General features: G+C 48.1%; 1 protein-coding gene and 1 pseudogene across 3 annotated transcripts in view; one reads left to right on the forward strand and one right to left on the reverse strand.

Moving 5' to 3' along the window:
• Window positions 1-25,000, reverse strand: part of LOC310777593 (unconventional myosin-Ic-like) — a 112,807-nt gene that overhangs the window by 29,370 nt on the left and 58,437 nt on the right. For both annotated transcript variants that reach the window (XM_083637967.1, XM_083637966.1), the window contains exons 2-8: window positions 20,296-20,451; window positions 19,005-19,120; window positions 10,820-11,018; window positions 10,189-10,269; window positions 8,558-8,737; window positions 7,183-7,281; window positions 1,508-1,621 (exon numbers count right to left, since the gene is read on the reverse strand). In XM_083637967.1, the coding sequence (XP_083494093.1) occupies window positions 1,508-1,621; window positions 7,183-7,281; window positions 8,558-8,737; window positions 10,189-10,269; window positions 10,820-11,018; window positions 19,005-19,120; window positions 20,296-20,424 (918 nt within the window). In that variant the 5' untranslated portion in view covers window positions 20,425-20,451. The remainder of the gene's footprint in view (window positions 1-1,507; window positions 1,622-7,182; window positions 7,282-8,557; window positions 8,738-10,188; window positions 10,270-10,819; window positions 11,019-19,004; window positions 19,121-20,295; window positions 20,452-25,000) is intronic.
• Window positions 21,956-24,771, forward strand: LOC310777594 (pre-mRNA-processing factor 6 pseudogene; annotated as a pseudogene). The gene has a single exon. The product of its transcript is annotated as a pre-mRNA-processing factor 6 pseudogene (transcript).

Here is a 25,000-nt window from a genome sequence, read left to right on the forward strand (position 1 = left end):
GAGGTGATGCAGTGTGGGTGTGTGTCGGAGGTGATGCAGTGTGGGTGTGTGTCAGAGGTGATGCAGTGTGGGTGTGTGTCAGAGGTGATGCAGTGTGAGTGTGTGTCAGAGGTGATGCAGTGTGAGTGTGTCGGAGGTGATGCAGTGTGGGTGTGTGTCAGAGGTGATGCAGTGTGGGTGTGTGTCAGAGGTGATGCAGTGTGAGTGTGTGTCACAGGTGATGCAGTGTGAGTGTGTGTCGGAGGTGATGCAGTGTGGGTGTGTGTCACAGGTGATGCAGTGTGGGTGTGTGTCAGAGGTGATGCAGTGTGGGTGTGTGTCGGAGGTGATGCAGTGTGAGTGTGTGTCAGAGGTGATGCAGTGTGAGTGTGTGTCAGAGGTGATGCAGTGTGAGTGTGTGTCAGAGGTGATGCAGTGTGAGTGTGTGTCGGAGGTGATGCAGTGTGGGTGTGTGTCACAGGTGATGCAGTGTGGGTGTGTGTCAGAGGTGATGCAGTGTGGGTGTGTGTCGGAGGTGATGCAGTGTGAGTGTGTGTCAGAGGTGATGCAGTGTGAGTGTGTGTCAGAGGTGATGCAGTGTGAGTGTGTGTCAGAGGTGATGCAGTGTGAGTGTGTGTCAGAGGTGATGCAGTGTGAGTGTGTGTCGGAGGTGATGCAGTGTGAGTGTGTGTCAGAGGTGATGCAGTGTGGGTGTGTGTCAGAGGTGATGCAGTGTGGGTGTGTGTCAGAGGTGATGCAGTGTGGGTGTGTGTCACAGGTGATGCAGTGTGGGTGTGTGTCAGAGGTGATGCAGTGTGGGTGTGTGTCAGAGGTGATGCAGTGTGGGTGTGTGTCGGAGGTGATGCAGTGTGAGTGTGTGTCAGAGGTGATGCAGTGTGGGTGTGTATCAGAGGTGATGCAGTGTGGGTGTGTGTCAGAGGTGATGCAGTGTGGGTGTGTGTCACAGGTGATGCAGTGTGAGTGTGTGTCGGAGGTGATGCAGTGTGGGTGTGTGTCACAGGTGATGCAGTGTGGGTGTGTGTCGGAGGTGATGCAGTGTGGGTGTGTGTCAGAGGTGATGCAGTGTGAGTGTGTGTCACAGGTGATGCAGTGTGAGTGTGTGTCGGAGGTGATGCAGTGTGGGTGTGTGTCGGAGGTGATGCAGTGTGGGTGTGTGTCAGAGGTGATGCAGTGTGGGTGTGTGTCGGAGGTGATGCAGTGTGGGTGTGTGTCAGAGGTGATGCAGTGTGGGTGTGTGTCAGAGGTGATGCAGTGTGGGTGTGTGTCAGAGGTGATGCAGTGTGAGTGTGTGTCACAGGTGATGCAGTGTGGGTGTGTGTCAGAGGTGATGCAGTGTGAGTGTGTGTCACAGGTGATGCAGTGTGGGTGTGTGTCGGAGGTGATGCAGTGTGAGTGTGTGTCACAGGTGATGCAGTGTGGGTGTGTGTCAGAGGTGATGCAGTGTGAGTGTGTGTTGGAGGTGATGCAGTGTGAGTGTGTGTCACAGGTGATGCAGTGTGAGGCTCACCCTGGCCAGGTACTTGATCTGTGTGTCGGAGGTGATGCAGGCGTTGCCGCTGTCGTCGCCGCCATACTGCACGTTCCCCAGGTGCAGCACGCTGGCTATGATGTTCAGCAGCTCCTACGCAGAGAGGCGCACACAGAGCGTATAAAGATATGAACATAGCCACCATGATGTCACCCATTGGTTCTGAAGCCTTGAGTTTGGCATTTGGACCTCGGCCATCTTGGTTATTTGGAGCCAGAAGCAGCGAGCGCGAGACCAGGGGTTTCCCACAGTGCCGCCTGCTAATTGGTCCGCGAAGACCGGGAGCTGTGCGATCACTGGACAGGCGACCTGTCAATCATGCCCCAAAACATAGTCTGCTTTCTTGTTTATTTGACTCTAAATGAGATGGTAATTTACAAAATGAACATCACGCTGTATTGGAGAAGACTTGAGACTAGCGATTGAGACCATCAACTCATTAGGAAAGTGTTGGTCTCGCTGAACAGCCTCCCCTCCCTTCCGTCCGAGGAGTCTGGCAGCACGGAAACAGACAACTGGGATAAGCCCTCCCTCTGCTCTATAGCTGCTCTCCCATTGGAGCGACTGTTTCAGTCGCTGCCGGATGTCTGCTCCCCACTTAACAAGCTCCGTCATTGGCTCCGACCATGTCAATCAGAGCGGCTTCCGCTCCCTCCTCCCTGTGTGTTGCTGTAAATAGTGCCCCGCCTCCTCAGTGAAAAACAACAACGCTAACTAGCTAGCAAGCTAACGGCAGAAACCTACACGCTAGCTCGTTGCTACACGCTGAAAATGGCAAGTTGGATTGTTGGAAACTATTTTCCAAGGGCACTGCTGCCGCTAAGCGCCGCCCATCGCAATCCCACTATGGAGACCTGCGGCGCCAGACTCCTCTCACGGTAGGGAGGGGAGGCCAGACTCCTCTCACGGTAGGGAGGGGAGGCCAGACTCCTCTCACGGTAGGGAGGGGAGGCCAGACTCCTCTCACGGTAGGGAGGGGAGGCCAGACTCCTCTCACGGTAGGGAGGGGAGGCCAGACTCCTCTCACGGTAGGGAGGGGAGGCCAGACTCCTCTCACGGTAGGGAGGGGAGGCCAGACTCCTCTCACGGTAGGGAGGGGAGGCCAGACTCGTCTCACGGTAGGGAGGGGAGGCCAGACTCCTCTCACGGTAGGGAGGGGAGGCCAGACTCGTCTCACGGTAGGGAGGGGAGGCCAGACTCCTCTCACGGTAGGGAGGGGAGGCCAGACTCCTCTCACGGTAGGGAGGGGAGGCCAGACTCGTCTCACGGTAGGGAGGGGAGGCTGGCCAGCGAGACTAGGAAAGTGTTTACTACTCAGGTAATAAATCAAGTGAGAAGGATCATTTCCCCATTGACTTCTATGCAATCAGACTTATTTTTGCAGACTGTATGAATGGGTGAGTTTAGTTATATAAAAACCCACACCCCATACAGTTGTCATGAATGGAGAAATTATTAGCTATAGAGCCCAAAACCGTTTTTTGAACCATGATGTAAACACGTTTCCTTCTGCTGTAAAGTTGGGCATTTTAACATGGGAATTGACTCTCTTTTGCAGTCCGCCTCAAGTGGCCATTCGAGGAACCGCCGTTTTTGGCACTTCCACGCCCGCTTCATTCTTCCAAGACGAAGGTTGCCAATTGGGAGGGAGGGATACAAAGGAGTAGAGGGATGAGATTCTTAGGCAGACGATAAGATTACATGATTTGATTTGATTGCCAAGTGCAAAAAGACAAGGCTATCTTTATGACTGAGTTGGCGGAGGAGGGAGTCTTTGATTAAAACTGGGTTAAGGATTGAACAGTGGGTAGGAGTGAAGCAATGTGCTCTGCTCACCAAGCACCTACTAGAACCACGCACACCCACATACACCCCCCCCCCACACACACACACACACACACACACACACACACACCTGCTCTTCGCTCTCTAAGCGGGTGTGAAATCTTAAAGGAACACTCTGCCCATTTTCAACCAGCTTTGTATCATTAGAACATCAGTAGTATATCAGAAAACTGTAAACTGTTTTGAAGTCTGTCATTTAATTTGACAGTTATTGAGTGTTAAAGTGTGGACCAGTGACATCACTGGTCCACACTAACTCAAATTAATAACTCATTAACTCAAATCAACTCTCAATAACTGTCAAACTAGATGAACGATGAATAGTTTGACAGTTATTGAGAGTTGATTTGAGTTAATGAGTTATTAATTTGAGTTAGTGTGGACCAGTGATGTCACTGGTCCACACTTTAACACTCAATAACTGTCAAATTAAATGACAGACTTCAAAACAGTTTACAGTTTTCTGATATACTACTGATGTTCTAACGATACAAAGCTGGTTGAAAATGGGCAGAGTGTTCCTTTAAGATCTCTGGACGTGAGCCCAGACTCGTGAAGAGAAGATGCAGGAGACTCCCACACCAAGACACAAATAAGTTCGGGCCATACGTTAACATGCACACACTCACACAGGCCATACATTAACATACACACTCGCTCAGACGCACATAAAGAATCTGTGCGTGAGAAACACTTCGAATACACACAGTCATCCATGTTGACAGACTGCCCTCAGGCTCTAGCAGGCATACTGTGCCGCCAATGCCTTACGGTGATGAATGTTGTGACATGCTGTAGTGAGGTTTAACATCAATCAATAACGTGTATTATCCACTCTCTCGTAAAGCCACAAGTATTGAAAACATTCATATTGATAAAAACTTCAGCCCGGCTCCCACGCTTTGAGGGATTGTCCTCGTCAAAAACACAAGATCAATGGGTTTAATATGCTGGGTGATTTAATCAAACCATAGCGTGGGTAGAGCCGGATATTGTTTAAAAAAAATGCAATACCAGTGCCAATACCAGTCAACTTAAGCACCAGGGTGCTTTGGGGGTGTTCTCTCGCCTAGACAGACATACTCCATATAAATCAGGATGGCTCCTCAACCATAAGGCCTAATATATGCAGGTACGTCTGCACGTGTTTGAAAGGTTAGAAGCTATGAGATTTGAATCAAGACAAGTGTAGTAAACATCATTACCACATCTATTACCATGGAGATACAATAAGGAAAACATAATATTTTTGATCTCGTCTAGTGAATAATCTAATTTTAAAAGGCAATATCACCATTATAACCAAGATGCCACAAATAATAATGCTGCTGAATGTATCGTCATACTCCTTGACTACAACTGTAACTGTACATTTGATGAAAAATCACTAAAATGCACCATTTATGATGCAATTCTATAAATATAGGCGAGGATGAAAAGATATATTTTTTCCTTTATTGCTATGAAATATGAATCAAGTGTAAGTACACATACAATACAAATAGAGCTACAATAAAGGAAAACAATATTTTCATCCTCGCCTATATTTATAGAATTGCATCATAAATGGTGCATTTGAGTGTATTCTCATCAGATTGACAGTTAACAGTTAGCCTGGCTCCAGACCTTCGAAGCCACGCCCACTCCACAGTTGTGGATTTGGTGGAAGAGGAAATGAGTTGATGAGTTGACAATTCCGTCTAAATATCAGGCCAAGTTACAGTTGTAGTGAAGGAGTAAGACGATACATTCAGCAGCATCATTATTTGTGGCATCTTGGTTATAATGGTGATATTTCCTTTTAACACGTTGAGTGCCAAAGACGAGATATCTCGGCTTAAAAAAAAAAAAAAAAAATTTGACGGTGGGACATCGATCAACCCCTTTTACGTCTCCTATACCAATATTGGAGGAAGAGAATGTGTATAATCTATTTTACCGACCAGCTAAGTGGCGACAGTGCTCTCCAGACAGAGAGAAAGCCAACCAAAAACAGCCGCGGGAGCAAGCCATTCTCAAGGAAATGGCATGGCGATTTTACAGTCATCAGTCACCAGACTCGCCCGAGAGCGGCCGCGCCAGCAGCAGCACACTGAGAGCGGAGAGCGGTGCTGGCGTGGGGGATTGCAAATTTGCATAATAGATTATGGGTGAAACACACTTTGAAACACCCGCAGAAAGGCCAGAATCGCACGCATTCCGAAAACCCAGAAACGAACGAGCCTCATTCTCATACTGTAGGCGAAAACGCTTTCACGCTGCTGCACACCGGCGCACAACGGTGGGGGGTTCCAAAAATAGACTGGGTGGGCAGCATAAAGCCTAGAATCGCACAAAGCTTCATCAAAGCTCTCAACCGAAAATCCAAGAAACGATTGAGTCCCATCCACAGTCCACACTCGCCACACTTGCCGACGAGGGGCCGCCAGAGAGGGAGGCTGCTCACTGCTCAGACAGGCAGGAGAAACTGGCTTGTGACAAACGCCACCAGACACGCCCACAGAGGGAGGAGTTTAAAGGAGAGGGTGTTCAGAACTATATTGTTCAGATGTCTGATCTCTCACTGATGCCAAAAATAAATGGTTAAAGTGACTGTTCTGCCTGTTTGATTGAATTTCACAAAACTGCGATTATCTCAGCTTCCTGTCTCACACGCTGAAACCATGCTGTACTCAACGGCTAATATCTACACAACTACTAACTCTACAAACTAACTCTTTTAGACAGAGAAAGCACACATTCTATTAGTACTTTTGTGAACTTCGTGTTCACAAAGTCCAAGCAGAAAATTATCCTCGGCTCTTGTAAAATGAGCCAGAATCCTCAAAAAACGGCTTGGCAGAAGCTACCTACAGTAAAAAAAAAATGGCTGGCAGTGAATGTGTTAAAATTAGATTATTCACTAGACGAGGATACAAATATGATTGTTTTCCTGATTGTATCTCCATGGTAACGGTTTATGTCTGTCTACCGTCTAGGCAAGAGAGATCCTGGATCAGGTACCACCGGGCCAATAGGATGATACAAAGTGATACTTGAAGGGCCAATCACACATCACGTTAAATCCAAGAACACTTATGGTGATTGGCTGCGAGCAAAATCATACAAATAATCTTTTTTTCTACATCTGTGTACAGAAAGGATCGAATGCAGAAATCGTTTGACTGGAGAAGTTTCAATACTTCTTGGCACTGTGTTGTTTTGGTCGATAGCTTAAAGATATCGCGTACAGCCCTGGGTGTGGGTGGAGATGTTTATGTGAGAGAGGCAGGTGAATAATATGTCCGTCTGTTTGTTTTCTTCCAGTAATACAGAGGTGTGCCTGGTTTTTTATTTGCTGATTTGATCATAGCTTCCATCTAGTTTGTGGAAACAGTGTGTTGCCAAAATCTTGTACACAGAGTTCACCGGTCGAGAGGAAATCATCCCACACTAGTTTGGGTCAGAGCCGGATAATAGAAGAGTTGCGACATCTCCATTCACTCCAATGGACCACTTTTTTTTTTTTTTACCTCACAAAAGTTCCCGGAACTAAGGTTCTGGATTAAGCAGCGCTGTCGAGTCGCAGCAAAATGGACCGTTTGTGTCATGTACTGTGAAAGGGTCAGACGTTTAAAGAATAAATTTCTATAATTATCAGCTTTATTTTAGCATTCAAACGTAGCGCGCGGCCCCCTTCCTGGCTGTTCATTGGCTACTGCGTCACATGAATTTTGGGCCTCCGCTGGCACCACTCTCTTACTAGATGGCTGTGGTTTGGGTGAGACAAAACAAGCGTGTGTCAGGGGATGACGGGCGCAACCTCTCACCTCCACCTCATCCTCGTTGAAGCCAATCACAGTCAAGGCTTTCCTCACCATCCTCCAATCATTGCGGTCGTTAATGGAGCTGACTTTGGGACAGTTTCCCTAGGGGAGAGAGAGAGCGGGGAATAAAGGAAAACACACACACTGGTAAACAACTCCAGTTCTATCCTGTTCAACAACACTACACTGTTTTATGCTGTATCAACCATTTTGATCCATCCTGTAACGTGTCCAGCAAAATCCAGACGTAACATGCAAACACCCATTTACACACACACACACACACACACACACACACACACACACACACACACACACACACACACACATTATTGAGGCAAAGGTGTGTGTTCAGTGGCTGTGTGTGTGTGTGTGTGTGTGTGTGTGTAGCACAGGAGCACATTCAGCTAGTGCCTAAAGGCAGATCTCTCCCAGGAGGACTAAGTGCTTATTAACTAGAAGTCCCATGTACCATGCACATGATATGTTGCGCAATATGCATGGCAACGCACTACAATAAATAAATAAAATAAAAATAAATAAATAAAGTATTACGTACTTACAAGCTAATTTATAACGAGGACCCTTGTGTAAACGTCCACATTTTAGTTTCACTTCAATAAAGCAATATTTTTCTTCAAAGCAAAATACTTAATACTGTTTTTTCAATGGAATATTTTGATATTTTGGGAGATACCTACCGTACCGTACTGTGAAATTTCCAATGCCTTCTGACAGGATGGAGGGAGCAAGAGCGAGTGAGGGAGATCTACTGTAATCTTGACACAATACTGATAAACAGAGATGGATTTCCATAGACAGAGTGGATGTAAATGTATTCAACCGCATATTGTGATAGTGTATACAGGTTTCTCTCCAGGTCCAGAGATGGGAGACGGATTACATCTATAACCAGCATGATGCGTATGATAAGTCTAACTAGATAATGGTTATGTTGTAGTTTTCCTCTCCAGGCAAAGAGAATGGAGAGAGTCCTATCACTCATCAAATGCAAAACTTAGGCCACGAACAGAGCGTGTTTTTTTTGCAGCCTGGGGCGGCTTTTTAGAATTGTTTTCAATGAGAGTGAATTTATTTTTATTTTTAAATCAAAATTAAATTTTTATTTTTTTAAGATTTTATTTTTTATTTTTAAATAATAATTCATTCCATGCACCTTGCTTTTTGTGCAGGAACGTCCTGAACAAACTCCCAACTCAGAGCAGAAAAGCATCCAACATGATTTGCGTTGTTTTTTTGTTTTTTTTTAGCTGACCAATCGCAATCACAGAGACAATCCACTCTTAGATAAACACTCGCTAAAGAAAACCATTTCCACATGGACACAGATATAAAAAAATAAAATAAGACCGCTCACTTTCACCAGGTACTGGTACTGCTGTGGGTTCCTCTCCAGGCCCAGGCGTCTCAGCAGGTCCTCCTCCCCTCCCTCGATCAGCTGGTAGAAGATGTGGAAGTTCCTCTCTCCGTGGTTCTGGTGCACCACCCGCGACTTCTCCAGCAGGTAGTTGAGGATGTGGCCTCCGACCGGGGCGCCCTGCCGACGGGACAGGGCCCAGGGAGGGAGAGGGGAGGCGTGGGAAGAGGAGGAGGAGGAGGAGAGGGTAAGGCTAGGGTACTAGAAGGTGTGATGTGGGCCGGGGGGGACATTACATGCAGGTTGGCAGCAGGACCATCATGTGTCCACATACACAGAGATGGAGGAATGATGTTCAAGCAAGATGAAGGTCCATCAAAAAAGGGTTGATGACGGTTCTGCAGTATTCAGTGGCAGACAAAGACTAGTGGTGGTTTAAGGTTAAATAAAGGTTACATGGTCACTCAGGGGTTAAAGCAGCAGTGTGTGTGTGGTGTAACATGGTCACTCAGGGGTTAAAGCAGCAGTGTGTGTGTGGTGTAACATGGTCACTCAGGGGTTAAAGCAGCAGTGTGTGTGTGTGGTGTAACATGGTCACTCAGGGGTTAAAGCAGCAGTGTGTGTAGTGTAACATGGTCACTCAGGGGTTAAAGCAGCAGTGTGTGTGGTGTAACATGGTCACTCAGGGGTTAAAGCAGCAGTGTGTGTGTGTGGTGTAACATGGTCACTCAGGGGTTAAAGCAGCAGTGTGTGTGTGTGGTGTAACATGGTCACTCAGGGGTTAAAGCAGCAGTGTGCGTGTGGTGTAACATGGTCACTCAGGGGTTAAAGCAGCAGTGTGTGTGTGTGGTGTAACATGGTCACTCAGGGGTTAATGCAGCAGTGTGTGTGTGGTGTAACATGGTCACTCAGGGGTTAAAGCAGCAGTGTGTGTGTGGTGTAACATGGTCACTCAGGGGTTAAAGCAGCAGTGTGGGTGTGTGGTGTAACATGGTCACTCAGGGGTTAAAGCAGCAGTGTGTGTGTGTGGTGTAACATGGTCACTCAGGGGTTAAAGCAGCAGTGTGTGTGTGTGGTGTAACATGGTCACTCAGGGGTTAAAGCAGCAGTGTGTGTGTGGTGTAACATGGTCACTCAGGGGTTAAAGCAGCAGTGTGTGTGTGGTGTAACATGGTCACTCAGGGGTTAAAGCAGCAGTGTGTGTGTGGTGTAACATGGTCACTCAGGGGTTAAAGCAGCAGTGTGTGTGTGGTGTAACATGGTCACTCAGGGGTTAAAGCAGCAGTGTGCGTGTGGTGTAACATGGTCACTCAGGGGTTAAAGCAGCAGTGTGTGTGTGTGGTGTAACATGGTCACTCAGGGGTTAAAGCAGCAGTGTGTGTGTGGTGTAACATGGTCACTCAGGGGTTAAAGCAGCAGTGTGTGTGTGTGGTGTAACATGGTCACTCAGGGGTTAAAGCAGCAGTGTGTGTGTGTGGTGTAACATGGTCACTCAGGGGTTAAAGCAGCAGTGTGGGTGTGTGGTGTAACATGGTCACTCAGGGGTTAAAGCAGCAGTGTGTGTGTGTGGTGTAACATGGTCACTCAGGGGTTAAAGCAGCAGTGGGTGTGGCTTAGTCTGTCCCGCTCACCTTAAAGTCAAACTGGATGTCCATGTACTTGCCAAAGCGGCTGGAGTTGTCGTTACGCAACGTCTTGGCGTTGCCGAAGGCCTGGAGAGAGAGAGAGAGAGGAGAGAGAGGGATCAGGCCGACAGAGGAAAAGACGGGGAGACAAGAGGAGAGTGGAGCTTGATGGTGGGAGAGGTAGAAAGGCAGTGGAGGGATAGAGTGAGAGAACAGAGAGAACAGAGAGAGAGAGAGAGTGTGAAAAAGATGGACGACACGAGGGGAACTACAGGCAGAGCGCTCGAGGTGTTAGAGAGGGCCTGCTGTGTCTGTCTGTCTGGGACAGCAGGACAAATTACAGGGCACACATGTAGTGTACACATGCGCACACGCACGCACATCTGGAAGACATCTGGCTGAGAGTGAGACACGCCAGACATCAAATCAAGCGCTTCCGTACACTACTCACTCCTCTTACCAGACCTTCACACTCTAACACACTGTGTTAGAGTGTGTAAACTGTGTGGGTGATAAGAGTGTGTAAACTGTGTGGGTGTTAAGAGTGTGTAAAAGCCTTTATTGGCGGATACCAAGTCGATATCATGGTACATCCCTATTTGTAAGTACAGTAAGCACAACTTGAAGGTGACCTGACCTCCAGGACAGGGTTGGACTGCAGCAGGCGGTCCTTGATGGTCTGGACGTGGTCGCTGGCGGGGCAGGTGATGGCGTAGTACTGCAGGATCTTCTTGGAGGCCTCGGTCTTGCCGGCCCCGCTCTCCCCAGAGATCAGGATGCACTGGTCCTTCCTCTCCGTCCTCATGGAGCGGTACGAGTTGTCTGACACCGCGTAGCTGGAGGACAGACAGGGAGACAACTGATCAGACAGACAGCTGGAGGAGGACAGACAGGGAGACAACTGATCAGACAGACGTTCAGCAGGAAGACTGAAGGAGTAATATATTGCTCAGATAGGGGACCCTGGGACAAAGTCTAATCAAATGGGGGGCGCTCCAATATAATCTAACTCTGAATTAACTAATAATTTAGCCAATTGTATGTAACATACCAAATAAAAGCAAACGGCAATGTCTATGCAACGCCATGTAACTGGCTCGTTAAGTCTCGCATTCCAGGGAATTACGTTAACGTCTGCGGGTCTTATAGACGTAAGTGGCTCGTGCTGCCTCGGAGGAGAGACAACTATCTGAAGCTTTCTTTGTTGGAGTCCAGGTATGTTTTGCAAGAAAGTGCTCGTCATTGTCGACGATAACGTTATCTGACCTGGCTAAAGGTCTCATTATGCTTTCCGCATCAGCGAGGAACGCGAGTGTCCGCGCGGAAAAGTGACGTCAAATCAGCAGACACGCCCCTCCGCAAGGCTCCGTGCGGACGGTTTTCGAGCGGCCGTGCGCACGCCGAAATTTGTAACTACGCGGACGCGGACGGGCGGACAAAGTGGAGTTTTCAAGACTCGCGCTCAATTCCGCGAGCAGAAACCCACACAGAGTATACAAGCTCCACACGTTTCCTCGTCGGATTCCGTGTCTCTCATTTCCGTGCGGCCGGCCAAAGCGTCAAGCATAATCCAGGCTTAACAGTGGATACTCGCTTGCTTGCTGTGTACCGAGCTCAAAGTATTAGCCTACGTTCTTTGTTTTACCCCCTGCACTGTCCGCTACAAAAACAACTCTCTTCTTCATGACGTTCATTTGTATTTGGTGCCGTGACCGCCGGAAGTGTTAACACGACCCGGAAGTGTTAACACGACCCGGAAGTGTTAACACGACCCGGAAGTGTGAACACGACCCGGAAGTGTTAACACGACCCGGAAGTGTTAACACGACCCGGAAGTGTTAACACGACCCAGAAGTGTTAACACGACCCGGAAGTGTGAACACGACCCGGAAGTGTGAACACGACCCGGAAGTGTTAACACGACCCGGAAGTGTTAACACGACCCGGAAGTGTTAACACAACCCAGAAGTGTTAACACGACCCGGAAGTGTTAACACGACCCGGAAGTGTTAACACGACCCGGAAGTGTGAACACGACCCGGAAGTGTGAACACGACCCGGAAGTGTGAACACGACCCGGAAGTGTTAACACGACCCGGAAGTGTTAACACGACCCGGAAGTGTGAACACGACCCGGAAGTGTGAACACGACCCGGAAGTGTGAACACGACCCGGAAGTGTTAACACGACCCGGAAGTGTTAACACGACCCGGAAGTGTTAACACGACCCGGAAGTGTTAACACGACCCGGAAGTGTGAACACGACCCGGAAGTGTTAACACGACCCGGAAGTGTTAACACGACCCGGAAGAATTTGGCCCACCCCCGCGTCTGAACATAAGGTGAATATGGGGAATGATCAAATGAGTTTCGGACACCACCTCACTCTTCTTCTCCTTTGGTAAATACGACAGCATTGCATTGTGGTATATGGGAGAAATTGTAGGGTACATTCTCTGTTCACTAGAAATTGCAGTGCATTGTGGGTATTTTATAGTAAATTATAGTGAATGAAATGAACAGTTGAGAATTCAGACACTAGTACAAAATGGCCAACACACTATAGACCAAATCACCGGGATGTTTACATTTACTTCCGGGTACCCCTGGGTCCACACATTATAATGGCGGTGAACGGCACAAACTGACATGTTGAAGACAAAAACAGACAAAGAAGACAAAAATGGTTCGTTCGTGTTGTGTTGTTGTTTAATATCATTCATAACAACACTTTCACTAACGTTAGTGGAGACCAGACTAGCTTATTTACCTGTTGGACCAGACTTGACGCTAAATTAAATTAACGTGGCGTCGGTAGCTCTGTCTGTAACGTTAACGACTCTGCTCTCGCCGAGAAGAGCCTGGTGACGCGAGGTTACGAGTCTGCAAAAAAACAGCGAGTTTGACAGACTAACAAACGTTATTAGCTAGCTAACACTACATAAAACAAACACAGAAGAAAGGCTAGATACGTCGGACAAGCATGTTTACCAACCGTTTAACCATTTAAATTGAAAGTAGTCGGCCGAAAACAACGAGAGGGTTTGACAGCATTTATTTGACAACACGCACATTTAAACCTGCCGCCTTCCCCAAGTGGTACCCGGAAGTAAATTTGTTTACATGGTGACGTCACGGTGATTTGGTCTATATAGTCCATTGTTTCTGTAATAGGGACCAGTTTTAAACAGGGCTTTTTGACATGAAAACGTTTGAGAAGCATCTGCTATTGACAGTACAGTACAGTACAGTACAGTACAGTACAGTACAGTATAGTACAGTACAATACAGTACATGGCGTGTTTTAGTGTCCCATGGTCTAAATGTAATTTCGGAAACTTGCCAAAAATAGAATTCTTGGAGAAACACTTAATACTTGCTTAAAATCTTAAATCTTAAAGCAGGACTAAACACCCAGATTTCTGGCAGAACGGCATGCTGCTTGATTTGAAAAAACCTATGGGAAAAACCAAGAAATGGACGTCGCCTCTTGTCTCACTATACTCTTTGGCTGTGGTAGGAAAAGAAAAAAAAAAATCTGAAAACGACGCATTGACAGTTTGCCCACTGCCTAGAAAAAAAGTTATATGAGAGCTACAAAATCTTTATAAATATCAACAACTAGCCAACGCTGGTGGCCTGTATGGAAAGGTATGGAAACAGCGTTGCTCAAAATGGTTGAAAGTTATATCAATTTGGTCATTCAGTGGCGAACTAGAAACTGCCATTGAATCCCATGTAAGTATCGTTAAAAGAGCCTGGTGACGCGAGCCTGCTTATCGTCGGGCCGAGGCAGCACAGCACAATAGTCAGGACAAACCCCCCGCTCTAATGTAATCACAATGGGAGATTTCTGCATTGAGGTAAACACGTTATTAAGTCAAGCTTAAATCCAAATTTACTGATCTGGGTATTGGCCTTCAAAAACTCATAAACGGACATTGAAACACTAACTGACACTGAAACAGGGAGACAGAGACTAGGGAGAGGAACACGCATAAAGTAAATATTTAATGTAGGAAGCAACAGTTTATGTTCAATATAATTTAATGCAACGGAATGAATAAATAAAATGGAAATCTGTGGTTACGGAAAACAGAACGACCGAGGGTGAAGATCAATGCACAGCAACCGCTGGTCAGCAACAGTGATGATTAGAGCCCGACCGATATATCGGTCCACCGATATCATCGGCCGATATTGGCCGATAACCGATATATCGGTATCGGCCGATATGTTGGCCGATATGCCGATATTTTTTTATTTTGTCTTTAGACAACATGTTGTGTATATTTGATCTTTTTTCTGAATTCAAGTTATATTTTATATTTGTTCTATTTGTGTTTTTGTATTTCTAGTTATTTATAATTATTAAATCCCCAGTTCAGTTGACTGTTTCATTGCATTGATGTCATTTTGGACAATCAAGTTTATTGATAAGCTGTAAAATATCCTGCCTACATTACATATCTCAAGTCATATCTTTGTCAAGTGTTTGATATTTGAGGGATCATTGCAAAAACATTGTGTAATATAATGTGTATATTTAATAGAAGAATATCGGCCGACATATCGATATCGGATTTTTTTTTACTCCCTAATATCGGCATCGGCCTCAAAGATCCAGTATCGGTCTGGCTCTAGTGATGATGTTCCCTTCAAGCAATTTAGCGCTCGGAGGTTCTTGGAAAGCGGCTCTTTGGAAAGTTGGAGGTGAGATAACATCTCGTCGTGTGCGTGTGAACAGGGAAAGAGAAATGGCAGCCGTGCCTCCACAGCAGCACTGCTGCTAGTATGAATCATAACCTCCAGAGCAGAGCCTGCTTTAGTTACAGCATCATCTATCAGCCCCACGCTGCTATCAGTGCTGCTGTTATTTCAGCCTGCTCACACACATTCCTGACCACCACAGTCAGGAGGAGGACTGGCACATAAGGACAGGTAGGGGAGACCGGGGTCGGTTGTGTCACTCTTTTTGCTCTAGTCTCTAGCAGATTTCTCCTGCCCAATTGATGGTTGAATATTGTTAAGCAGTAGCAGATGAGAGGTTAAGGTCTTCTAAATAAGCTCAAATTAGGACCTTCATGATCAAAGCCATGTTGTGGTTGGTTGGCTCGGTGTTCAAATGCAACCGATAGCAGCTGATAGAAACAAGTTGAACACTCAATGAAAACAAGGACCAGGAAACATACAGTATAAAAGAGATAAAAGAGAACGTTTAAACAAAACACAATTTTTAACCAGTTCATTTCTAGGAATTATTATTGCAATTGCCAACCAAACCAACCAAAACCAAAACAACTGAGTGACTTTCAGATGTTTTTAACATAGGAGATGAGTGCAGTTTAAGAAAGGAAACAATTAGATGTTACATTTTTGTTTCAGTGACCTTCAAACCTTTTCTGTGACCAGAAGATACGTAGCTGTGTGCCAACAAACCCCTGCTCTCCCCTCTAGTGTGTGTATGTGTGTGTGTGTGTGTGTGTGTGTGTGTGTGTGTGTGTGTGTGTGGGAGAGGGTCAACTCAGGGTCAGAGGAATTCCCTCTCTCATCAGATGAGGACATTTCTAGCCTGGCACCACCACTCACTCACTTCAGTTCTTTCCACCTCACCCTCTCTCTCTCTCTCTCTCTCTCTCTCTCTCTCTCTCTCTCTCTCTCTCAAATTCAAAGGGCTTTATTGGCATGATAAGGTGCATCTTACATTGCCAAAGCATACATATCAAGCAGCTTAAGCAAAAACGAGACATTTTGTTACTCATTAATTATCTCTCTCTCTCTCTCTCTCTAGCCCTCCCTCCCTCTCTCTCTCTCTCCAGCCCTCCCTCTCTCCCTCTCTCTCCAGCCCTCCCTCTCTCCCTCCCTCCCCTCTCTCTCTCTCTCTCTCTCCCCAGCCCTCCCTCTCTCCCCTCTCTCCCCCTCTCTCTCTCTCCAGCCCTCCCTCCCTCCCCTCTCTCTCTCTCTCCAGCCCTCCCTCTCTCTCTCCAGCCCTCCCTCCCTCTCTCTCTAGCCCTCCCTCTCTCTCTCTCTCTCCAGCCCTCCCCCTCCCCTCTCTCTATCTCTCTCTCTCTCTCAGCCCTCCCTCTCTCCCCCTCTCTCTCTCCAGCCCTCCCTCCCTCCCTCTCTCTCTCTCCAGCCCTCCCTCCCTCCCTCTCTCTCTCTCCAGCCCTCCCTCCCTCCCCCCTCTCTCTCTCTCCAGCCCTCCCTCCCTCCCCTCTCTCTCTCTCCTTCTCTCTCCAGCCCTCCCTCACTCTCTCTCTCTCTCCTTCTCTCTCCAGCCCTCCCTCTCTCCCTCCCTCCCTATCTCTCTCTCTCCAGCCCTCCCTCCCTCCCTCTCTCTCTCTCTCCAGCCCTCCCTCCCTCCCCTCTCTCTCTCTCTCCAGCCCTCCCTCCCCTCTCTCTCCCTCTCTCTCTCCAGCCCTCCCTCCCTCCCCTCTCTCTCTCTCTCTCTCTCTCCAGCCCTCCCTCCCTCTCTCTCCCTCTCCCTGCCAAAGCACATCCTTCTTTCCACTCAGACGGAGAGAAAACATGTGGCCATATACTGAAGTGTGTGGAGAGAGAGAGAGAGAGAGAGAGAGAGAGAGAGAGAGAGAGAGAGAGAGAGAGAGAGGGAGATTGGGGAATGTTGAGTTTATGCCACTCTGAATCTCTCCACAATACGCTTGATTGTTTGTTTCGTGGCCGAGCGATGGCGTCCCAGAGGATGGTGCAGGGATTTCCCTGTGGCGTTACCGTGGCAACGCTTCAAACAAACCACGTGCCGTGACTGAGGTGACGTCTAGAGAACCCCCAGACAGACAGACAGACAGACAGACAGACAGACAGACAGACAGACAGACAGGAGCGGACAGTCGCTCCTGAAGAGCTGAATTACGTCAGGCAGTAGACTCTAGTTTAGGATGTTCTTCCAACATTACCACAGGACACACACACACTGAACATACACACACTACCACAGGACACACACACACTGAACATACACACACTACCACAGGACACACACACACTGAACATACACACACTACCACAGGACACACACACACACACACACACACACACACACACACACACACACACACTGAACATACACACACTACCACAGGACACACACACACTGAACATACACACACTACCACAGGACACACACACACACTGAACATACACACACTACCACAGGACACATACACACACTGAACATACACACACTACCACAGGACACACACACACTGAACATACACACACTACCACAGGACACACACACTACCACAGGACACACACACACACTGAACATACAAACACTACCACAGGACACACACACACACACACACACACACACACACACACACACACACACACACACACACACACACAACCACAGGACACACACACACACACACACACACACTGAACATACACACACTCGCACCATTTAGAATGCAGGTTCAACAAACATGTCGTCATTCCAGGGCAGGACATTTTTGCGGGTGAACAGAGGATGTTTATGAGGAGTGCTGCACCAGCAAAACAACCACAATTCCAAAGACCTTTGACTCCGCCCCCTCCACCGGGTTGGCAGCTTCTGCTCGGGCATCGTGACACGCAACAGCGCTTTCTCATGTCGGGAAAAAAAACAAAAGTCGGGTCCAATGAGCGCCGAGGGGGACTGACGATGAGCCAATCAGCTGCACCCATAAATGACGCAACAAGTGGGACTAACGGCGTTGTCATGCTGTAGACGAGATAGACGCTGCTATCGAGCGATTAGAAGTACCAATTACTTTGAGATCCTTTGAAGGCATTTATTATAAAAGGGAGATGTTGTTTTTGCCTTCTCCCCACTGATTTATATTCAGACAAACACTTTGATTCATATTATACACACTGATTTATATTCAGACAAACACTTTGATTCATATTATACACACTGATTTATATTCAGACAAACACTTTGATTCATATTATACACACTGATTTATATTCAAACAAACACTTTGATTTATATTATACACACTGATTTACATATTCAGGCACACACTTTGTTGGTCTGTAGTGATTGGTTAGGGGAAAAAGAAAATCAAATCCCCCGGCAGGGATTTCCCCCACAGAGTGCAACAAGCTGACAAATGAGTGTGACATCAGGCTATAGGAGATCCCCATGCGGAGTAACATCTCCAAACATCTCACACATATCTGTGAAAATGAGTCAGATATTCCATCCCTGTCGTCCCTCCATCTCTCATCACCGTGGAGGAGAAGGTCATACAAGCTGATCCCTCTGTAGCCTCTCACTTTCCTTCTGTTATCTCAATGACAGCAATGGATTCTGTTATCGCCATTGAAGCAAAGACTCTTATCTCAAAGTGAAAAGCATTGACCTCTCTTCTCACCTCTTATGTCCCTTCCCAGACTGTCTCTGTTATCTTGTCAGCTAAATACCTCAAATGTAACGTTGTAGCCAGAGCCGTGTATATAGAAGAGTCGCGACATCTCCCTTCACTCCAATGGACCAGTTTTTTACTCTCAAGAGTTCCAGGAAGTAAGGTCCTGGATTAAGCATCACTGTCGAGTTGCAGCAAAATAGACAGTTTGTGTTGTACTCTGAAAGGGTTTTTTCTTTTAAAGAATCAAATTGTACATTATCAGCTTTATTTTAGCATTCAGAAGTAGCGCGAGACCCCTTCCTGGCTGTTCATTGGCTAATGAGTCACGCATTTTGGACCTCTGCTGACGGCACTCCCTTACTAGATTGCTCTGGTTGTAGCCACGGTACAGCAGCTAGCGCTCTGGTTTGTGAGTTGTGGTGGTAGAGGTGGTGTACTTACATGTGTGGTGAGACCTCGTAGAAGTTGACCCCGCGGTATCTCTCCATGTGGTTCTTGGTGTAGATCTCCAGGTCCTTGTATGGGTTCACCGACACCAGCACTGAACCGATATACGTCTGATGGAGAGGACAACTTAGTTACCGTACCTCTTACAGTATGTAACGTAATGATATCTTATAACGCTGCAGAGTCACAACAAGTCAACGGGTCCTCCACATCAAGAATCAGAAGAATAGTATCGGGACAAATACACTGAATATTTGGTTGACAACAATGCCCAGACATCCATAGTGCATGCTTATATGATATATGTAGTTCCCTTGTCCATGTAACATGTGTGGGTGCATTGGCAATAAGCATGCCTGGAGTGATTTATTCAGATTCTGGACTCTTTACTCCTTTAGTTCGGTTTGTTTGTCCAAATGAGAAGAACAACGCCATTCAAACTCCACCAAATAAGCGCACTGAGATGCCTGAAGATGTGAGTCTTGGTCTTCTTCCAACAGAGCTGAGGTGTGGATTGGAATGAGAATGAGAACATCATCTAAAACCAACTACAGGAAACAAGCCCCAAAGATGATATGGGTATAAGGGGATGTTCACATTTAGCTATTTCTTCCATGTGTTCTTAACTGGCATCAACCCCACAGAAGGTCAATGATGTCAAAGAGACGTGAAGTTACAGGTCAATGATGCCAAAGAGACGTGAAGTTACAGGTCAATGATGCCAAAGAGACGTGAAGTTACAGGTCAATGATGCCAAAGAGACGTGAAGTTACAGGTCAATGATGCCAAAGAGACGTGAAGTTACAGGTCAATGATGCCAAAGAGACGTGAAGTTACAGGTCAATGATGCCAAAGAGACGTGAAGTTACAGGTCAATGATGCCAAAGAGACGTGAAGTTACAGGTCAATGATGCCAAAGAGACGTGAAGTTACAGGTCAATGATGCCAAAGAGACGTGAAGTTACAGGTCAATGATGCCAAAGAGACGTGAAGTTACAGGTCAATGATGCCAAAGAGACGTGAAGTTACAGGTCAATGATGCCAAAGAGACGTGAAGTTACAGGTCAATGATGCCAAAGAGACGTGAAGTTACAGGTCAATGATGCCAAAGAGACGTGAAGTTACAGGTCAATGATGCCAAAGAGACGTGAAGTTACAGGTCACTGATGCCAAAGAGACGTGAAGTTACAGGTCAATGATGTCTCTAACCTCCTGTGAATGTAGGTGACTTGTTGATTCTCATTGAACATTCACCCCCCACACACTCCCAACAGCATCCACTTACATAGATGAGGTTCTCTTTGAAGCGTTTGCGCAGGTTTTCTATGAAGGCAGCCTCACTGGTGTGGTTCTCCAGCAGGACAAAGTCCTGGACGCCCACCCGGTCTCTGGCTGTCAGGGCCGACTCCATCATAGCCCGCACCCCGTCAGTGGCCACCACCTACAGGAGGACCGAGGAAGGAGGAGGTAAGTGACTGAACATATTGTTAACAAAGCCTTTATATAGCACCACCTAGAGGAGGACCGAGGAGGGAGGAGGTTGGATGTAAGTGACTGAACATATGAATCCAATCACTAAAATGAGTGTGGCTGTTCAAAGACGCAGCTCTTTCTGTATGAATTAACGCACGGCTCATAGGTTTTAAAAACACAGGCTAGCAGTTAGCTCACTGCTACACATACAAACAGCTCACTCTTCTCTGCTCTCAGCTCCTCCCCTCCCTTCTCTTCTCTTCCTCTGTGTTTTTTTTAACCATTTTAGCAGTTAATCTGCTCTTGGCCACTCTGCTGCTCCTTCTCCTCAGTGCACAGAGTGCGCTCTGCCACTTCGAGAGTGTAGCGCTCTGAATAACCGAACGCTGTCTTCCAACAAAGACATATCGTAAGACTTTGTCAGTCAAGCGCCCCCTATCTCACACAAGAAGAAATGTGAAAGGGGAACATGGGAGAGGCCCATCAGTCCACACGCACATCATCCATCCTTATTAGGGAAGCCGGCAATGAGAAGACAGAGAGGAGCCAGTCATCCAAACTAACGGTGCACCAACACACTGAGAAGACAGAGAGGAGCCAGTCATCAAAACTAACGGTGCACCAACACACTGAGGAGACAAATGATGTGGGAGAAACAGTGGGGACACCTTTTTTTATACCACACAAACATGAGCCAGTGAGAGACAGGTATCATCTTTTACTTTTATCTCGTTAAATAAAGGTTAAAAAAATTATATATATATATATATATATGTATATATATATATATTATTGGACAGTGAGTCAGGCTGCCCACTATATAGTTTCAGCCTCATCATCACAATGTGTGCTTGTGCAATAGTCACATCGCGTGATGTGTAACGTAAGGAAGTAAGGAAAATTAACTGGTCATGCTACAACTTCTTTGCTGCTTGATACAAAAGGAAAACTCATCTTCATGACTAATGTACAAGAGAAGTCTGTCTGATACAACATCATTTACTCCCATTTAAAGATTTGTGAAGAGTAGTGTATGTTACCTTTGCAGCTTGTGCGGCTCTGAACTGTAGTTTGGAAGCCTCTGGTGTTGTGCTAGTCTATCTTAGGTTAGCTTTAGCTCATAGCTGCCAACAAGCTTCTATAAAGGGAGCAAGTGGGCCATGTTTGTCTGTTTCAAGCTTTGTCCCACTGATGATGTCATAGACATTGTGACATCACTGATGATGTCACAATGTCTATGACATCATCAGTGATGTCATCAGTGACATCATCAGTGATGTCATCAGTGACATCATTATTGACCAAAATCGACCAAAATCGACTGCCTTGTGGCTTACCCGGAATAGAATCCCCTCATCTGCAGAGCAACGATGGCCAACGCTCCGGGTAAACAGTCCACTAAAATAGTGTCCCGGTCGTCCGCGGCAGGCGCCGGGGCGGCCGCGGTTGGCGGCGTGCCCCCGGTGATCCCCCTTGCCTCTCCGCTCATGGGCAAGAAGAAGAAGCCGTTCCTGGGCATGCCCGCCCCGCTAGGCTACGTGCCTGGCCTCGGCAGAGGTGCCACTGGTTTCACCACCCGGTCTGATATCGGTCCGGCTCGTGATGCCAACGACCCAGTGGATGACCGCCACGCGCCCCCAGGGAAGAGGACGGTGGGGGACCAAATGAAAAAGAATGAAGAAGATGAGGAAGATCTGAATGATACCAACTATGATGAGTTTAATGGCTATGCAGGTAGCTTGTTCTCCAGTGGGCCCTATGAGAAAGATGACGAGGAGGCAGATGCTATATATGCTGCACTGGACAAGAGGATGGATGAGAGGCGTAAAGAAAGAAGAGAACTGAGGGAGAAGGACGAGATTGAGAAGTACCGTATGGAGCGACCAAAAATCCAGCAGCAGTTTTCAGATCTGAAGAGGAAGTTGTCTGAGGTGTCGGCGGAGGAGTGGCTGAGCATCCCTGAGGTGGGCGACGGCCGAAACAAGCGGCAGAGGAACCCCCGCCACGAGAAACTCACCCCCGTACCGGACAGCTTCTTCGCCAAACACCTCCAGTCTGGAGACAAAAACACCACCGTCGACCCACTGCAGGGGCTGGGCGGTCTGAACCCTACTTACCCAGGAAGCATTACCCCTGGCCTGATGACGCCCGGCACAGGAGACCTGGACATGAGGAAGATCGGTCAGGCCAGGAACACGCTCATGGATATGAGGCTCAGCCAGGTGTCCGACTCGGTGAGCGGACAGACAGTGGTGGATCCTAAAGGTTACCTGACAGATCTCAACTCCATGATCCCCACACACGGGGGAGACATCAGTGACATCAAGAAGGCTCGTCTGCTGCTAAAGTCAGTGAGGGAGACCAATCCCCACCACCCGCCTGCCTGGATCGCCTCGGCCAGGCTGGAGGAGGTGACAGGCAAACTGCAGGTGGCCCGAAACCTCATCATGAAGGGCACGGAGATGTGTCCTAAGAGTGAGGATGTGTGGCTGGAGGCTGCCAGGCTCCAGCCAGGCGACACAGCCAAGGCCGTGGTGGCGCAGGCCGTCCGCCACCTGCCCCAGTCTGTCCGCATCTACATCAGAGCTGCCGAGCTGGAGACAGACATCAGGGCCAAGAAACGAGTGCTCAGGAAGGCTCTGGAGAACGTGTCCAAGTCGGTGCGTCTCTGGAAGACAGCCGTGGAGCTGGAGGAGCCCGAGGACGCCACGATCATGCTCAGCAGAGCTGTGGAGTGTTGTCCCACTAGTGTGGAGCTGTGGCTGGCGCTGGCCCGGTTGGAGACGTATGAGAACGCCCGCCGCGTCCTCAACAAAGCCCGAGAGAACACCCCCACGGATCGCCACATCTGGATCACCGCCGCCAAGCTGGAGGAGGCCAACGGCAACACGCAGATGGTGGACAAGATCATTGACAGGGCCGTCAGCTCCCTCCGCGCCAACGGTGTGGAGATCAACAGAGAACAGTGGATCCAGGATGCAGAGGAGTGCGACAAGGCCGGCAGCGTGGCCACCTGCCAGGCAGTGATCAGGGCCGTGATCGGCATCGGCATCGAGGAGGAGGACTGCAAACACACCTGGATGAAGGATGCAGAGAGTTGCGTGTCCCACGGGGCGTTGGAGTGTGCCCGAGCCATCTATGACCACGCTCTGCAGATGTTCCCCAGTAAAAAGAGCGTGTGGCTAAGAGCTGCCTACTTTGAGAAGAACCACGGCACCAGGGAGTCTCTGGAGGCGCTGCTCCAGCGGGCCGTGGCTCACTGTCCCAAGGCGGAGGTCCTGTGGCTGATGGGCGCCAAGTCCAAGTGGCTGGCCGAGGATGTGCCTGCAGCCCGGAGCATCCTCGCTCTGGCCTTCCAGGCTAACCCTAACAGTGAAGAGATCTGGCTGGCTGCTGTCAAGCTGGAGTCTGAGAATAACGAGTATGAGAGAGCCCGCCGACTGCTGGCCAAGGCCCGCAGCAGTGCCCCCACAGCCCGGGTGTTCATGAAGTCTGTGAAGTTGGAGTGGGTGTTGGGCAACATCGACGCGGCCCAGGAGCTGTGCACCGAGGCCCTGAAGCACTACGAGGACTTCCCCAAGCTCTGGATGATGAGGGGTCAGATAGAGGAGCAGTGTGAGAACATGGACAAGGCCAGAGAGGCCTACAACCAAGGGCTGAAGAAGTGTCCCCACTCCATGTCATGCTGCTGTCCCGTCTAGAGGAGAGGGTGGGACTGCTGACCAGAGCCAGAGCAATCCTGGAGAAGGCACGACTCAAGAACTCCCAGGGCCCTGAGCTATGGTTGGAGTCAGTCAGGCTGGAATTCCGGGCTGGACTGAAGAACATTTCCAACACGTTGATGGCCAAAGCCCTGCAGGAGTGCTCCAGTTCAGGTATCCTGTGGGCTGAGGCGGTGTTTCTGGAGGCCAGGCCCCAGAGGAAGACCAAGAGTGTGGACGCCCTGAAGAAGTGTGAACATGACCCCCACGTCCTGCTGGCTGTAGCCAAGTTGTTCTGGAGCGAGCGTAAGATCACCAAGGCCAGAGAGTGGTTCCTGAAGACCGTGAAGATTGAGCCAGACCTGGGAGATGCGTGGGCCCTCTTCTACAAGTTTGAACTGCGGCACGGCACAGAGGAGCAGCAAGAGGAGGTGCGCAAGCGCTGTGAGAACGCTGAGCCTCGCCACGGAGAGCTGTGGTGCTCCGAGTCCAAACACGTCCTCAACTGGCAGAAGAAGATCGGAGAGATCCTGAGCGAGGTGGCCGGCAAGATCAAGAACACATTCTGAGACGGGGTGCCACATTTGGACTGGAAACTGGAAGACTGTGGCAGTGAGCGACGCAGCAGCCATGGTTCTTGACATACACGACCCTAGTTCTCCCATATGTGCTAGTCTAGACTACAGAGAAATATACAGAACACACACACACTGTAATTTCACCTTTTATTTTTTGGACTGAACCCTTACATGTTTCAAATTATCAGTTGTGCAAACATGTAGATGCTGTTAAAAAAATAACAAAATATAATTTGAA

Source organism: Poromitra crassiceps (genome assembly GCF_964638095.1).
Source record: "Poromitra crassiceps genome assembly, chromosome: 5".
NCBI lineage: Eukaryota > Metazoa > Chordata > Actinopteri > Beryciformes > Melamphaidae > Poromitra > Poromitra crassiceps.